Consider the following 17841-nt stretch of genomic DNA (forward strand, 5'->3'; position numbering starts at 1 on the left):
GCCGTTAAATGAAATGTTAAATTGAGGCCTCATTTGCCCTCTCAGTTGAATGTTAAAGATCCCCTCTCCTCCTTCTCGCCTCCTCCCTCTCCCCAACCCTTCTGCTCTCCTCTCTCCTCTCCGCTCTACTTCTCTATGCTTTTCCTCTCTCCTCCCGCAAACCCTTCCCACATCTCGCTTCTCCCCTCATCACCTCCAACCTTCTCTTTCTCTCTCTCCTCGCCTCTCCACTCGCACGCCCCTCTCTTCCCCGTTCCAGTTGCTACCCTCTCCTCTTGCTGCACGCTCTCCCCGTACCTTCTCTCCGCTCTCCCATCCTCTCCCTTTAACTCCTCTAACCGCCACCTTTCCCCTCCTGTCCTCTCCCCATCTCCGTCTCCTTTGGTCCGCTCCCTGCCCCTCTCACTCCCTATCCATCCCTCATCTTCCCCTTGCCCCCCACTCCCCGCCTCCTCTCTCCCCCTTTGGTCTCATACCTTCCCCGTCCTTTCCCCTCTCTCCTGCCTCCCAATGCCACCACTCAACCCCTCCCTTCCCTCCAGCCCTCCCCTCCCACCCCCTCCCCTCAACCCTGCCTCCCGCCCGCTCCCCTCTCCCCTCTCCCCTCCCCTCCTGTCCCCTCCCCTCAACCCTGCCTCCTGCCCGCTCCCCTCTCCCCTCTCCCCTCCCCTCCCGTCCCCTCCCCTCAACCCTGCCTCCCGCCCGCTCCCCTCTCCCCTCTCCCCTCCCCTCCCGTCCCCTCCCCTCAACCCTGCCTCCTGCCCGCTCCCCTCTCCCCTCCCCTCCCATCCCCTCCCCTCAACCCTGCCTCCCGCCCGCTCCCCTCTCCCCTCTCCCCTCCCCTCCCATCCCCTCCCCTCAACCCTGCCTCCCGCCGGCTCCCCTCCCCCCTCTCCCCTCCCCCCTCCGGCCTGCCCAGTGTCAAAACTCACCATGATTCCGATGGCAATTCAGCCAACCAATGGCAGGGAGGGATACTAGATCCAAGAGCCCGGAGCCAATGAAGGAGCCAATCCCAGAGAAGAAGAAGAAGAGGCCCATGATGGCGCACTGCATGGATTTCGGGGCCTCCGAATAGGCAAACTCCAGACCTTCCCAAGAGAAAAGCAAGAAAATTAACTGAGAGACGGAATGAAAACAGTCACACTGGAGAACATTTTTGTGATTCATCCACAGGGATGTGGGCTGTCGCTGGCTGGGCCCAGCATTTATTGCCCATCCCTAATTGCCCCTTGAGAAGTTGGTGGTCAGCTGCCTTCTCGAACCGCTGCAGTCCCTGTGGTGTAGCTACACCCAAAAATTGTCCACTAAAAGCAGGACAAATCCACTTACTGAAACAAAAACAGAAAACACTGGAAAGACTCAGCAGGCCGGACAGCATCTGTGGAGAGGATAGACGGAGTTAACGTTTCGAGTCCGTATGACTCTTCTTCAGAGCCAAGTACCGCCGATTACTGTCCACCCTCGATCATCAGTGAAGTGATGGAAGGTGTTGTCAAGCAGCACTCAGTCAGCAGTCACCTACTCGCTGACACTCAGTTTGGGTTCCGCCAGGGCCACTCAGCTCCTGACCTCATTACAGCCTTGGTTCAAACATGGACTAAAGAGCTGAACTCCCGAGGTGAGGTGAGAGTGACTGCCCTTGACATCAAGGCAGCATTTGACCGAGTGTGAGCATCAATGAGCCCTAGCAAAACTGGAGTCAATGGGAATCGGGGGGAAGACTCTCCGCTGGTTGGAGCCATACCTAGCACAAAGGAAGATGGTTGTGGTTGTTGGAGGTCAGTCATCTCAGCTCCAGGACATCACTGCAGGAGTTCCTCAGGGTAGTGTCCTCGGCCCAACCATCTTCAGCTGCTTCATCAATTACCCTCCTTCCATCATAAGGTCAGAAGTGGGGATGTTCGCTGATGATTGCACAATGTTCAGCACCATTCGCGACTCCTCAGATACTGAAGCAGTCCATGTCCAAATGCAGCAAGACCTGGACAATATCCAGGCTTTGGGCTGACAAATGGCAAGTAACATTCGCGCCACACAAGTGTCAGGCAATGACCATCTCCAACAAGAGGGAATCTAACCATCACCCCTTGACATTGAATGGCATCACCATCGCTGAATCCCCCACTATCAAAATCCAAGGGTTACCACTGAACAGAAACTGAACTAGTCTAGCTATAGAAACACTGTGGCTACAAGAGCAGGTCAGAGGCTGGGAATCCTGTGGTGAGTGACTCACCTCCTGACTCCCCAAAGTCTGTCCACCATCTACAAGGCACAAGTCAGGAGTGTGATGGAATACTCCCCACTTGCCTGGATGAGTGCAGCTCCCACAACACTCAAGAAGCTCGACACCATCCAGGACAAAGCAGCCCCGCTTGATTGATACCCCATCACTGCCTCTACCACCCATTCTCTCCACCACCAACACACAGTGGCATATCAATGATTTTTTGTTTATTATTTCGCGGGGATGTGGGCGTCGCTGGCTGGGCCCAGCATTTATTACCCATCCCTAATTGCCCCTTGAGAAGGTTGTGGGTGAGCCGCCTTCTTGAACCGCTGCAGTCCCTGTGGTGTAGGTACACCCACTGTGCTGTTAGGGAGGGAGTTACAGTGACCCAGTGACAGTGAAGGAACGGCCGATATATTTCCAAGTTGGGATGGTGAGGGGAACTTCCAGGTGGTGGGTGTTCCCATCTATCTGCTGCCCTTGTCCTTCTAGATGGCAGTGGTCGTGGGTTTGGAAGGTGCTGTCGAAGGAGCCTCAGAATCACAGAATCACACAGTGCAGAAGAGGCCTTTCGGCCCATCGAGTCTGCACCACCACGGTGAGTCAATTGGAGTAGGTACGATTAAGAAGTTTTGCAGATGAGACATAAATTGGCCATGTAGTCGGTAGCGAGGGAGAAAGACGTAGACCGAAGGAAGATATCAATGGACTGGTCAGGTGGCCAAGAAAGTGGAAAATGGAATTTAAGCTTGAGACGTGTGAGATACCAGGTACTTCAATCGTGTGGAGGGTACTGGGGAAGGCGAGAGTCTTGTCCCTTGAGCAGATAGGGAGATCTACCGAGCGGTACAAGGCTCAAGGGGCTGAATGGTCTAGCCTTGCTCCGATATTCTTCAGCACCAGCAACGAGGGTCTTCAGTTCACGTGCGGAGACTGGAGAAGCTGGGATTGTTCTGCCTCCAGCAATGGGAGGTTAAGAGGAGGTTTAATCGAGGTGCTCAAAAATCAGGGGGCGTTTCGATAGGGCCAATCGTGGGGAATCGTGTTTCTCATGGCAGGAGGGCCGGGAGCCTGAGGGACACAGGTTCGAGGCAGTTGGCAGGAGAGGCAGAGGGGGGCAGGAGGAGAGTTTGTTTTACACACCGGGCTGTGGTGATCTGATTCCCGATAGGGAGGTGGGAGCAGATTGAACGGAGTCATTCAAAAAAGTAAATTGGATGGTTCCCTGAATAGGAAAAGAATTTACAGAGTCACGGGGAAATGGGCAAGAGAGCGGAAATAATTGGAACAAATGTTTCAAAGAGCTGGCACGGGCTAGATGGGCAGAATGGCTACCCTGAGCTGCATTGTTCTATGCCACAGAGAGTCAAATTATACGGATCCTTGGAAATAAATATCTCTGACCCTCATTCATGCCTCTGCTGCCTCTAGACTGACCATTCCACTGCACTCCTGACCATCTCCCATCACCCATAAACTTATAACTCAGTCTAAACTCTGCTGCCCGCATCTTAATTTAAGTTCAGTTCCCCAATCACCTGCCCTCATTGACCGACACTGCCTCTGGTCTAGCAATGCCACAGGTTTAAAATTCTCATCCTCATGTTCAAGTCCCCCCATGGCTTGCACCCTCCCCATTTCTGTAACTTCCTGCAGTCCCTACAACCCTCCCTATCTCTGTAATCTCCTCCAGCCCCTACAACCCTCCCTATCTCTGTAACCTCCTCCAGCCCCGACAACCCTCCCTATCTCTGTAACCTCCTCCAGCCCCCACAACCCTCCCTATCTCTGTAACCTCCTCCAGCCCCCACAACCCTCCCTATCTCCGTAACCTCCTTCAGCCCCTACAACACTCCCTATCTCTGTAACCTCCTCCAGCCACTATAACACTCCCTATCTCTGTAACCTCCTCCAGCCCCTACAACTCTCTCTACCTCTGTAACCTCCTCCAGCCACTACAACACTCCCTATCTCTGTAACCTCCTCCAGCCCCTACAACCCTCCCTATCTTTGTAACCTCCTCCAGACCCTACAACTCTCCCTATCCCTGTAACCTCCTCCAGCCCCTACAACATTCCCTATCTCTGTAACCTCCTCCAGCCCCTACAACCCTCCCCATCTCTGTAACCCCCTCCAGCCCCTACAACCCTTCCTTCACTGTAACCCCATCCAGCCCCTACAACCCTCCCTATCTTTGTAACCCCCTCCAGCCCCTACAACCCTCCCTATCTCTGTAACCCCATCCAGCCCCTACAACCCTCCCTATCTCTGTAACCCCATCCAGCCCCTACAACCCTCCCTATCTCTGTAACCTCCTCCAGCCCCTACAACCCTCCCTATCTCTGTAACCTCCTCCAGCCCCTACAACCCTCCCTATCTCTGTAACCTCCTCCAGCCCCTACAACCCTCCCTATCTCTGTAACCTCCTCCAGACCCTACAACCCTCCCTATCTCTGTAACCCCATCCAGCCCCTTCAACCCTCTCTATCTCTGTAACCTCCTCTAGCCCCTACAACCCTCCCTATCTCTGAAACCCCCTCCAACCCCTACAACCCTCCCTATCTCTGTAACCTCCTCCAGCCTCTACAACGCTCCCTATCTCTGTAACCCCACCTAGCCGCTGCAATTCTCCCGACCAGTGAACCTTAGGGGAGGCAGTGGTTTAGCGGTATTGTCACTGGGCTGGTAATCCAGAGACCCAGGGGTAACGCTCTGGAAACCCGGGTTTGAGTCCCATCACGGAGGGCGGTGATATCTGAATTCAATAAAAAAAATCTGGAGTTAAAGGTCGTAAAAACCCCATCTGGTTCACTAACGCCCTTTAAGGAAGGAAATCTCCCATCCTTACCTGGTCAACCCTACACATGTCTTCTCCAGATCCAAGCAATGTGCTTGACTCTTAAACACGCTCTGAAATGACCTAGCAAGCCACTCAGTTCTCAGGGGCAATTAGGGATGGGCAATAAATGCAGGCCTGGCCAGTGATGGCTAGAGAGAGGCTATTAGTGGGACTCACCTCTGGGCCGCAATGGCGTACGCGCCACTTAAAGGAAGATGGGAATGGAGGCTCATTAGGCTGATTCCTGGGATGGGAGAGACATTCCATAAGGAAGGATTGAGTGGAATGGGTCTATACTCTCTCGGGAATGGAAGGATGACAGGCAATTGTATGACCCAGTGGGGTCACGAGGCGAGATTTCGGTGTCACGAGCTCTGATATGCGGAGCTTAGACTGATTCCTGGCAGCTGCTGGTCCCCTTTAAATGCTGGTGTTTTCTCTATGCTGATGGGCGTGGCCTAATGGACTGCTCCCTGTGGCTTAATTGCTGCTGCAAAAAAAAAGCTAGGTAGGCGTTTGTTTCTATGGAGAGACCCCGTCTTTCCATCAACTCCCCTCGCTCCTTGCTCAATTCCTCTTAACCACATCCCCCCCACCCCACATTGAGATCTTACCCCCACACCACCTACTGCCCCTCCCCTTCCACCCCCCGCCCCACCACCTCCCCTCTCCCCCTCCACCCCCCCACCGCATTCTACAACTCTCACCCTCACAAATTTTCACTCTGGGGTCACACAACGTCCGAGGTATGGCTCACGCGAGCAATAAGTTTGGGAAACACTGTCCTAGAGGGTTTGACAAGGTGGACACTCAGAGGCTGCTGACCCTTCCTGCGCTATCCCGAGCACAGGGTCGAGGGGGAGGCGGTGGGGGTTGGAGGGGCTGGAGGTACAGTTTCAGGATAAGAGGTGGTCCATTTCGGATCGAGTTGAGGGCAACTTCTTCACTCGGAAGGGGTGTGAATCTTTGAAATTCTCCGCTCCAGAGGGTCGTGAATGCTCGGTCACCGAGTGTGTTCAAGACAGAGATGGATAGATTTTTGGACACTGAGGGAACGGAGGGATATGGGGATAGGGCGAGAGAGGGGATTTGGGGTAGAAGGTTCAGGCATGATCTTATTGAATGGCGGAGCAGGCTCGAGAGGCCGACTGACATCCTCATCCTGCTTCCGACCGCCCGGTGCATAGACGCAGGCCGATCTTCATCGTTAATAGGACCCAACAGAAGCCCAAACCAAGACTGTGAGGGGAAAATTAAAAATGCTAAAAGAGAACGCTGTAAGAATTTACTGAAGAACGCTTAAAATCTCCAGGCGGACAGACATGGCTGCCCAGCATATTAAGAGTTGACGATTACCAGATGAACGTTGCACAGCCTTGAGAGTCAGGCTAGAGACACAAGGAGGGCATAAAATAGATTAGGTGTACTCCCCTCTCACATAGCAGAGGGGCAGATGGTTTTAGCTTAGATATGGGAAGACATACAATGAACAAAGAGGGGGCTTTGATGAAACATGAACAGTCTTGAGCTGTGAGAACCAAGGTCTTTGCGTACGTGTTTTAATTTTGATTGGATATAATATAATTATGTATGCATCCTTTAGGATAATTGGTTAGTAAAATCACATGTCTATGTACTCAATAGGATAGAGTTAGTGTGGGACCGGTGTGTCAGTTACCGATTGAATGTATTCAAATGTATTAAGAAAAAGTACAAAAGTAATGAAACGTAATCAGTCTGGGAGCCGGGTCTTCATTCTTCAGGATGATTGCGGCTCCCTTGCATATGCTTGAATAAAACCGGTTAAAGGAAGCCTTTGAGTCTCTGTGGTCGCTGTGTGATCGGGGATTGTAATTTCTCCTCTTCAACTGGCCTGTGTGGTAGTTGCCGGATGGGAGGGAGTACCCTCTTCAATGACACAGAGACTTCTTCATTGCAAGAGTTTATTGACTTTTTCGGTCCCACAACTCTCCTCCCACACAACCCAGTGTCCCAGCTATCCCCTAGTTACATTCTCTTTCAGAATAAAATAAATGGCGAATAAAATAAACTAATACACAGCCCCTGATGGGGGCACTGTAACTAAAACAAAATATCAAAGGAAACGTATCTAATCAAACCAGAATATTGATCCCCAGGATGATGATGATTCACTCCAGCCCCTGCGATGCCCACCGGCTGTGGGAGGCCTCAAGCGCGTGTCCCTTGTTTATAGTCTCTTTTAAAAGAACGGATGATCAAATAGGAATAATCAAAGGGGGTGACAGCTCCCCGTGGGGCACCGGAACTAAAACAAGAGCGTAAAAGGAAACTTAGCGAGCTAAACCAAAATAACGTCCCCGGGGGGCGTTGATGCTGCCCAACCCCCCGTGGTGCCCACCGGTCACGGGAGGTCTCAAGCGTACGTCCCCTATTTATACGTGCTCAACGACAATTAGTGCCCACCGCCTGTTTCCCTTGGCTTTAACCGTGTAATTGACAGGACGCTGACATTCTCACCTGGGATGCTGGCAAATATCTCGCTGATCCCGATCAGCAGATACTGGGGGATCTGCCACCACACAGCGAGACGAGCTGCGGTGAACGTCGTATTCCCGACCTGCTGGCTCACTGTGTCGTTGTTGCGTATGTGTGTCAGACGCTGGCTTTCCAGGAGACCTGTCACAAAGGAAGGAAGGAAAAAAAAGTGTGCGATGAAAAGCTGGGGAGGGTGGGGCCTAAGCCCCAGAATCACAGAGAATCACAGAGAATCACACAGGGCAGAAGAGGGCCCTTCGGCCCGTCGAGTCTGCGTCGACTCAGAGTACAACAGGGAGAAGGAGAGCTCGCATTCGTGTAGCACCTTTAACACAATAAAAATTCCCCAAGGCACTTCCCAGGGGAGGTATTAGGAAGGGAAATTTGACACTGAGCCCGCAAAGTGATACTCAGATAAGAAAGCTTGGTGGAATAGGTAGGTTTTGAGAAGCATCTTAAAGGAGGAATTGTTAATGGTTCTATTACCTTTACCTCCCCCCTGCCCCCACCCCTCCACCCAGTAAGGTAAGCCGATTCCCTCAAACTTATTGCTAGCTTAAAGTTTCAACTAAAAGAGATTTCTAAGTACTAAAGGAGCATAGTCTTAGGCTGGATTCTCAACTACAAGTCTTCTCTTCCAGGAGTCTCAGCGCCCACAAAGATATCTTAGGGATGGGCCTACACTGAGGCATGTCTTAGAAGAGCAAATTCTTTGAAAGCTTACCAATACCAGCTCTTAGAAATTTATTCATTCACGGGGATGTGGGTGTCGCTGGCTGGGCCCAGCATTTATTGCCCATCCCTAATTGCCCCCTTGAGAAGGTGGTGGTGAGCTGCCTTCTTGAACCGCTGCAGTCCCTGTGGTGTAGGTACACCCACTGCGCTGTTAGGGAGGGAGTTCCAGGATTTTGACTCAGCGACAGTGAAGGAATGGCCGATATATTTCCAAGTCAGGATGGTGAGTGGCTCAGAGGGGAACTTCCAGGTGGTGGTGTTCCAATCTATCTGCTGCCCTTGTCCTTCTAGATGGTAGTGGTCGTGAGTTTAGAAGGTTCTGACTGTGGTCCCAATTTACACAGACTGAAGGACATTGCGTTTCCTTTATGCATATTGGCAATAATTCAAAATTGGCAGTCGATTTCAAGTCAAGGTTGCTTTTATGTCAATTCTGCCATTTTACACTGCTAACCTATTATTAACAGCTTAAAACTCTAACTTCCCCATTGGACTTCTGAGTTCCTTCACAGGAGGAGAGAGGTGGATAGGTTCAGGGAGGGAGTTCCAGAGATTCGGACCCAGGTAGCTGCAGGCACAGTCACCAATGGTGGGGCCATTCAATTCGGAGAGGAACAACTACAACGAATGAAGTGCTGGAGCACAGAGATCAGTGAGGGTGGTAGGGGCTAGAGGAGGTTACAGAGATAGGGAGGGTTGTAGGCACTGGAGGAGGGTACAGAGATCTGTGAGGGTGGTAGGGGCTGGAGGAGGTTACAGAGATAGGGAGGGATGTAGGGGCTGGAGGAGGTTACAGGGATCTTTGAGGGTTGTAGGGGCTGGAGGAGGTTACAGAGATAGCGAGGGTTGTAGGGGCTGGAGGAGGTTACAGAGATAGGGAGGGTTGTAGGGGCTGGAGGAGGTTACAGAGATAGGGAGGGTTGTAGGGACTGGAGGAGGTTACAGAGATAGGGAGGGTTGTAGGGGCTGGAGGAGGTTACAGAGATAGGGAGGGTTGTAGGGGCTGGAGGAGGTTACAGAGATAGGGAGGGTTGTAGGGGCTGGAAGAGGTTACAGAGATAGGGAGGGGTGTAGGGGCTGGAGGAGGTTACAGAGATAGAGAGGGTTGTAGGGGCTGGAGGAGGTTACAGAGATAGGGAGGGTTGTAGGGGCTGGAGGAGGTTACAGAGATAGGGAGGGGTGTAGGGGCTGGAGGAGGTTACAGAGATAGGGAAGGTGAAGGACTCCAAATAGTTTGGGAAGAGCTGAGTTGCTGGGTGAACAGGACCTGGTGCTCGCTGGCGTACGGGCAGCAGTGTTTTGGATGACCTCAGGTTTACGGTGGTCAGAATGATGGAGCCCAGTCAAGAGCACGCTGAGGCATGGATGAGGGCTTCGGCAGCAGATCAGCTGAGGCGGGGACACAGTCCGGCGACGGTACGAGAGTGGAGTAGGCGACCCTGATTCGGCAGGGAGGGCCGCGTGTCCCCAAGCTCATCTCAGGTGTCAAACACAACACTGGGAGCGGGAGCGCGGAGCTGGACTGCAAGGAATCCTTCCACCCCACCCCCCCTGCCCTCTGACCTCACCTGCAGCAATGGCGGACAGCATGGCGAAGAGCATCCCCAGGCTGATACGGGTCAGCGGCGTGGGTAAGAGGTTCCTCTTCACCAGGAAGGGGTCGATCACCTTGTCCTTCAGGGGGATCAGGATCAGGAGCATCACCGCGTCAAACATAGTCAGCCAAGCTGTGGGAAACTGCGGACAAAGGTAGTGGTTACAGCCCGGCGGTGGTGGCGGTGAGGGGTAGAAGGAGGCCATTAGGCCCATCCTGCCAGTTCCTGCTCTTTGAACGATCCTGCCCACCTTCTGCTCCCCCTTCTCCCACCTCCTTTCCCCCCTCCCCGCACCCCCCAGCTCTCTACACTTTTTCCTTCCCGATGTATTCTTCCAATTCCCCTTTTTGAAAGTTCCAAGTGAACCTACTTCCTCCGCCCTTTCAGTGAGAGCAGCTCGGGAGCATCATAACCGCACGGGAGAGGTACCAGCCGCTCGAGACCCTCCCATCCCTCTGGTGGCAAGAATGGTGGTCCAAGAGTAGCACCTTCTCCCATCCTTATCATGCCTAACATCGACCGCCAATCGCTCAAAACCAGCTCCGCTAGGCCGGAGGGTGTACCAGACGAACACCAGGAATGGGCGGGTTGTCTCATGAGGGAAGGTCGGACAGGTCAGGCTGGTATCCGCTGGAGTTTAGAAGAGTGAGATTGAAACCTATAAGGTGCTGAGGGGGGTCTGGACAGGGTGGATGTGGAGAGGACGTTTCCTCTTGTGGGAGAATCGAGAGCCAGGGGTCGCTGTTTAAAAATAAGGGGGTGGCCCGTTTAAGACAGAGACGAGGAGAGATTTTTTTTCTCTTGGAGGGTGGCGCGTCTTTGGAACTCCCTCCCTCCCTCAAAAGGAGGCGGAAGCAGAGCCTTTGTATATTTTTAAGGCAGAGGCGGTGATAAGCAAGGGGGGAGGTGAAAGGTTATCGGGAATGCGGGGCTGAGGTTCAGCCGCGATCTCATTGAAATGGGGGAGCAGGCCCGAGGGGCCGAGTGGCCTCACTCCCGCTGCTGATTGGCGCGGCCGTACGTTCGTATCCCTGACGCCAGCCTCCTGAAGCAACTGGGATCTCAGTCACGGCAGGAGGGCCCTCCCCCCACTTCACAGAGGACAGTCGAAACAGCCCCCGAAGAGGTCAAGCCACCGCCCCCCCCGCCCTGCCAACTCCCGTGGGAGACCCCTGTTGGCTTCCGCCAAAAACCGGGGAGAAGGTTCGTCCGGGGAGGCAGCCAACGCGGGAGAGTTGGCCGGGAGAGTGTAGAGGGGCGAGATCGAGGTATCGCAGGGAGTCAATAGGCTCCGGACAACACCCTCCCACACCCCCTCAACCCTTCAAGCAACACCCGCGTGGGGCAGAGGCTGCAGATCAGGGCACTGGACTTATCGGTCATCTCAGGGCCATGGGGCCGGAGTGGAGGTCAGCCATCTTGGAGAGACTGCCTAAGAGAGAGAGAGAGGGAATAACGCGTTGCGTGAAAAAAAAACTCTCTTCATCTGCCCCTCCCCTCCTCACCTCCTTTGACTCTTTCTCTCATCGCCTTAAACCTGCATCCCTCCACTTACCGACCCTCCTGTCCCCTCCCCCCCAAAAACGAGTGTATTTCTCCTCATCTGCTCCGCCCTTCATGGTTTTTGGACGCTCCTGGTTAAATAGCCGCTTGAGCCCCTCTCTCCTGAAGGAGAACGTCCTGGCTTCTCCGGTCTCTTCAGGTTAACTGGAGTCCCCTCGATCCTGGACCCCTCGCCAACCTCCTCCCTCGAGCAATCCAGTTCGCAAAGCCTGGGATGGAGAGCTCGCCTCAGTAATGGCGGCTATGAAGCCGCCATCTTTAGTCATAACGACCCATCCGATTTACTTTATATTCATTCATGGCCCAGCATTTATTGCCCGTCCCTAATTGCCCCTTGAGAAGGTGGTGGGTGAGCTGCCTTCTTGAGCCGCTGCAGTCCCTGTGGTGTAGGTACACCCACAGTGCTGTTAGGGAGGGAGTTCCAGGATTCTGACCCAGCGACAGTGAAGGAACGGCCGATATATTTCCAAGTCGGGATGGCGAGTGGCTGGGAGGGGGAACTTCCGGGTGTTTCCTCATCTTCGGGAGTATCAGGTCCAATTCTGTGCCCCTCCCTTTACTTCAGGAAGGGGCGTCGGGGGCTTTGGGTTGGGGGGGGGTGGGTGGGGAAGAGGGGGTGCAGAGGAGACCGAGCGGGGAGGGAGCAAGGAGGGTGAGGGAATTCCGTCTGTGCGGAGGGAGACTGGAGAAGCCGGGACTGTTCTCCCCGGAGCAGGGAAGGGGAGATTTAATGAGGGAGGGGGTTGGGGGGGCTGTGGGAGATGGGGTGGTCTCAAAACTATGAAGGGCTGAGAGAGTAAAAGGGGGGGAGAAGCGGGATTCCAGCGGGACCTGGTGTAAAATCCCACCAGGACTCTCCAGCTGCCCCTCGGAAGTGACCGAGCAAGGCCGTTCGGTTGGAGGGCGGCCAGGGGATGGGTGGTCAATAATGGCCCGGCCAGTGAGGCCTGCGTCCTGCCATAGGATAAACAAAATGGACGCGGTGTTTGAAAAGGTTCACCATAACATCCCCGCTCTGCTAACCCATCGCCCTGAAGCTCAGGACCCTGGGCGCCTGTTTAAATACAGCCTTCTCGAGGAACAAAGGGACCTTGACGTGTATGTCCATAGATCTCTGAAGGCAGAGGGGCATGTTAGTGGAGTGGTGAAAATGGCATATGGGACACTTGCCTTTATCAATCGAAGCATAGATTACAAAAGTAGGGAGGTCATGTTGGAGTTGTATAGAACCTCGGTGAGGCCACAGCTGGAGTACTGTGTGCAGTTCTGGTCGCCACATTATAGGAAGGATGTGATTGCACTGGAGGGGGTGCAGAGGAGATTCACCAGGATGTTGCCTGGGATGAAACATTTAAGTTATGAAGAGAGGTTGGATAGACTTGGGTTGTTTTTGTTGGAGCAGAGAAGACTGAGGGGCGACCTGATCGAGGTGTACAAGATTATGAGGGGCATGGACAGGGTGGATAGGGAGCAGCTGTTCCCCTTAGTTAAAGGGTCAGTCACGAGGGGGCATAAGTTCAACGTGAGGGGCAGGAGGTTTAGGGAGGGGGATGTGAGGAAAAACTTTTTTACCCAGAGGGTGGTGAGGGTCTGGAATGTGCTGCCTGGGAGGGTGGTGGAGGCGGGTTGCCTCACATCCTTTAAAAAGTACCTGGATGAGCACTTGGCACCTCATAATATTCAAGGCTATGGGCCGAGTGCTGGTAAATGGGATTAGGTAGGTAGGTCAGGTGTTTCTCACGTGTCGGTGCAGACTCGATGGGCCAAAGGGCCTCCTCTGCACTCTGTGATTCTGTGATTCAACGCCTGCCGCCTTCAAGGGTTTGCGCACATAAATCCCCCACTCCCTCGCTTCCTGCATCCCACCTCCCCACCCCCGCCACCACCACCCCCTCACCCCCGGCCTTTTCAGCTCGCACCGCTCGCCTCTGCAGCGGTTACGCTCTTGTCCCCAGGAACGCAGCCGGGAGAAGGAGGAACTTGTGTCGAAGGGAAGACGTGGGGAGACTGGGGAAGCCCCACCTCACTTCTCTTCAGCAAAGGTGGGGTGGGGTGGGGAGAGATTCAATCGAGGCGTTTGAAACAGTGAGAGGCTCCGATGGAGTAATTGTCACCGGGGTGGAGTCGGGGTGCAGGAGGGCTGGGAACCAGGCACAGGAGCGGGGTTGGGGAAAAGGGAATGGAGGTTGCATGGGTTGGGGTTAGGGTGGGTGGGGAATGGACAGGATCTTTCGAAGGGCCAGTATGGGTGCACGATGGGGCGAGTGGCCACCTCCCTGGTTTTACGGGTCACTGGTCCCCCACGAACAGGCCGGGGAGAGGCAGCACAGTCGCTTCTCGCCAGCGGCTCAGGCGGAGCAAGGGAACGGGGCCTTCCGGGGCAGGCTTCTCAGTGGGCGGCGCTCAAGGATGGAGCGGGGCCCACTGGGGCAGGCTTCTCAGTGGGCGGCGCTCGAAGGTGGAACGGGGCCTAGTGGGGCAGGCTTCTCAGTGGGCGGCGCTCGAGGGTGGAATGGGGCCTACTGGGGCAGGCTTCTCAGTGGGTGGCGCTCGAGGGTGGAACAGGGCCTACTGGGGGCAGGCTTCTCAGTGAGCGGCGCTCGAGGGTGGAGCGGGGCCCACTGGGGCAGGCTTCTCAGTGGGCGGCACTCGAGGGTGGAACGGGGCCTACTGGGGCAGGCTTCTCAGTGGGCGGCGCTCGAGGGTGGAACGGGGCCTACTGGGGCAGGCTTCTCAGTGGACGGCGCTCGATGGGGGGCTTTTGGCAGCGGCTGAGGCTGATGTGACCAAGGTTCCTGGTGTGAGATTAAGCCCTCGCAGAGTGGTCACATCCCCTTTCACTTACAGTCAGCGCTGCTTTGAGAAAGGAGGAACTGAAAGCGCAGTAAAAATAAGCTCTCCGGCCCTCACACGCTTACCCACAGCCTGCCCGCCCCCACGCTGTGTTAACTCATGAGTTTACTGGCACAGTGAACATTCGGCTGAGCGGAGACACTTCAGGTCCTGTCTGTTACCCTGCAAGGTCCTTGCATCTGTCTCCCACTATGGCCCACTGGATAAATTAGAAAGATTCACCCCCACCTCCCCATCCCACCCACCCCCATCATCTGTCCCTGTACCAGGGTAGTGAGTGTGGGCCCCAGCGTTGGTTCCTGTCCAAGTACAGGACACAGTGGGCGAAAGGGTGTGATTAACCCCCGCCTGCCTCTGCGAGGGACTCCGCGCGTCTCAGTAGTGGCTCCGCGGAACACAGCGGCTCAGAGGGAATGTGGAACAGGCTTGGGGGGCAGAATCGTGCCTCTCCCCCACCCCCACTGCTCCTGCTCCTGTGTAAGAGGGCTGAGGGGCTGAATGGGCCTCCTCCTGTTCCTGTGTAAGAGGCTCGAGGAGGGGCTGAATGGGGCCTCCTCCTGTTCCTGTGTAACAGGCTCGAGGGGCTGAATGGCCTCCTCCTGTTCCTGTATAACAGGCTCGAGGGGTTGAATGGCCTCCTCCTGTTCCTGTGTAACAGCCTCGGGGGGCTGAATGGCCTCCTCCTGTTCCTGTGTAACAGACTCGAGGGGCTGAATGGCCTCTTCCTGTTCCTGTGTAACGAGCTCGAGGAGGGGGCTGAATGGGGCCTCCTCCTGTTGCTGTGTAACAGGCTCGAGGAGGGGCTGAATGGGGCCTCCTCCTGTTCCTGTGTAACAGGCTCGAGGGGCTGAATGGCCTCCTCCTGTTCCTGTGTAACAGGCTCGAGGGGCATGAATGGCCTCCTCCTGTTCCTGTGTAACAGGCTCGAGGGGCTGAATGGTCTCCTGTGAGGTGCATGATCCTATAGTGAGCACAACTCACCGTCTGTTGACGGCCTGTCCCATTTCTTTGAGAGTGGTTGCCGAACAATGACGGTAGCTGGAGGTGTAAGCTCTGTAACACGTAGGTGCTTTGCATCTAGGAGAGATCGAGAGAGGTACAGACAGGTTACTCACAACTCGAACAGTAACATGCACTTGTACAACAGCCCGAACGTTATCTAACGGCACAAAACGCTTCACAGGTACAACCATCCAGTAAAATGTCACACCGAGTACCGCACGTAGAACAGAGCTGATCAGAAACCGGTCAGAGGGGAAAGTTTTAGAGGGGTCGGAAAGAAGGAGAGAGAGGGGCGGAGAGGTTTAGGAAAGGAACCCTGGAGCGCAGGATCCAGGCAGCTGAAGACACGACCACCACAGGTGGTGATAAAACAATCGAAGATGGTCAACTGGTCAAAATTTAGAGCAGTGCGCAGATCTCCGAGGAACGTAGGGCTGGAGGATGTTACAGAGATAGGGAGGGTTGTAGGGGCTGGAGGAGGTTACAGAGATAGGGAGGGTTGTAGGGGGCTGGAGGAGGTTACAGAGATAGGGAGGGTTGTAGGGGCTGCAAGAGGTTACAGAGATAGGGAGGGTTGTAGGGGCTGGAGGAGGTTACAGAGATAGGGAGGGTTGTAGGGGGCTGGAGGAGGTTACAGAGATAGGGAGGGTTGTAGGGGCTGCAAGAGGTTACAGAGATAGGGAGGGTTGTAGGGGCTGGGGGAGGTTACACAGATAGGGAGGGTTGTAGGGGGCTGGAGGAGGTTACAGAGATAGGGAGGGTTGTAGGGGCTGGAGGAGGTTACAGAGATAGCGAGGGTTGTAGGGGGCTGGAGGAGGTTACAGAGATAGGGAGGGTTGTAGGGGCTGGAGGAGGTTACAGAGATAGGGAGGGTTGTAGGGGCTGGAGGAGGTTACAGAGATAGGGAGGGTTGTAGGGGCTGGAGGAGGTTACAGAGATAGGGAGGGTTGTAGGGGCTGGAGGAGGTTACACAGATAGGGAGGGTTGTAGGGGCTGGAGCAGGTTACAGAGACAGGGAGGGTTGTGAGGGCTGGAGGAAATTACAGAGATAGGGAGGGTTGAAGGGTCTGGAGGAGGTTACAGAGATAGGGAGGGTTGTAGGGGCTGGAGGAGGTTACAGAGATATGGAGGGTTGTAGGGGCTGGAGGAGGTTACAGAGATAGGGAGGGTTGTAGGGGCTGGAGGAAGTTACAGACATAGGGAGGGTTGTAGGGGCTGGAGGAGGTTACAGAGATAGGGAGGGTTGTAGGGGCTGGAGGAGGTGACAGAAATAGGGAGGGTTGTAGGGGCTGGAGAAGGTGACAGAGATAGGGAGGGTTGTAAGGGCTGGAGGAGGTTACAGGGATAGGGAGGTTTGTAGGGGCTGGAGGAGGTTACAGAGATAGGGAGGGATGCAGGGGCTGGAAGAGGGGACAGAGATAGGGAAGGTTGTAGGGGATGGAGGAGGTTACAGGGATAGGGAGGGTTGTAGGGGCTGGAGGAGGTTACAGAGAAAGGGAGGGTTGTAGGGGCTGGAGGAGGTTACAGAGAAAGGGAGGGTTGTAGGGGCTGGAGGAGGTTACAGAGATAGGGAGAGTTGTAGGGGCTAGAGGAGGTTACAGAGAAAGGGACGGTTGAAGGGGCTGGAAGAGGTTACAGAGATAGGGAGGGTTGGAGGGGCTGGAGTAGGTTACAGGGATAGGGAGGGTTGTAGGGGGCTGGAGGAGGTTACAGAGAAAGGGACGGTTGTAGGGGCTGGAGGAGGGGACAGAGATAGGGAGAGTTGTAGGGGCTGCAGGAGGTTACAGGGATATGCGAGTTACCAGATCGCAGAGGAATTTCAAAAGAATGAAGTGAATTTTACAATTGAGCTGCGGTCGGTCTGCGAGTCAACACAGGGACAGTGAGCCCAGGGTAGGAGGGTGGGGGAGAGTGAGCCAAGGGTAGGAGGGTGGGGGAGAGTGAGCCCAGGGTAGGAGGGTGGGGGAGAGTGAGCCAAGGGTAGGAGGGTGGGGGAGAGTGAGCCCAGGGTAGGAGGGTGGGGGTCAGTGAGCTCAGGGTAGGAGGGTGGGGGAGAGTGAGCCCAGGGTAGGAGGCTGGGGGTCAGTGAGCCCAGGGTAGGAGGGTGGGGGTCAGTGAGCCAAGGGTAGGAGGGTGGAGGAGAGTGAGCCCAGGGTAGGAGGGTGGGGGAGAGTGAGCCCAAGGAAGGAGGGTGGGGGAGAGGTGATCCCAGGGTAGGAGGGTGGGGGGGAGTGAGCCCAGGGTAGGAGGGTGGGGGAGAGTGATCCCAGGGTAGGAGGGTGGGGGAGAGTGATCCCAGGGTAGGAGGGTGGGTGAGAGTGAGCCCAGGGAGGGAGGGTACTGGTCAGTGAGCCCAGGGTAGGATAGCGGGGGAGAGCATACCAGGGTTAGGAGGGTGGGGGAGAGTGAGCCCAGGGTAGGAGGGTGGGGGAGAGTGAGCCCAGGGTAGGAGGGTGGGGGAGAGCGTACCCGGGGTAGGAGGGTGGGGGTCAGTGAGCCCAGGG

At 55.1% G+C, this 17841-nt stretch overlaps 1 protein-coding gene across 1 annotated transcript; it reads right to left on the minus strand.

The window, feature by feature from the left end:
* Positions 1 to 932: 932 nt before the first annotated feature.
* On the minus strand, positions 933 to 15419 carry LOC144677776 (solute carrier family 15 member 4-like; the record flags this gene model as incomplete). Its single annotated transcript, XM_078537798.1, has 4 exons — positions 15317 to 15419; positions 9893 to 10061; positions 7572 to 7730; positions 933 to 1091 (listed from the first exon to the last, which is right to left on the minus strand). Coding segments are annotated over exons 1-4 (583 nt in total), but the record flags the coding sequence as incomplete, so codon positions are not given.
* Positions 15420 to 17841: the final 2422 nt, after the last annotated feature.

This window comes from Cetorhinus maximus, unplaced genomic scaffold (assembly GCF_964194155.1).
Source record: "Cetorhinus maximus unplaced genomic scaffold, sCetMax3.hap1.1 HAP1_SCAFFOLD_3035, whole genome shotgun sequence".
NCBI lineage: Eukaryota > Metazoa > Chordata > Chondrichthyes > Lamniformes > Cetorhinidae > Cetorhinus > Cetorhinus maximus.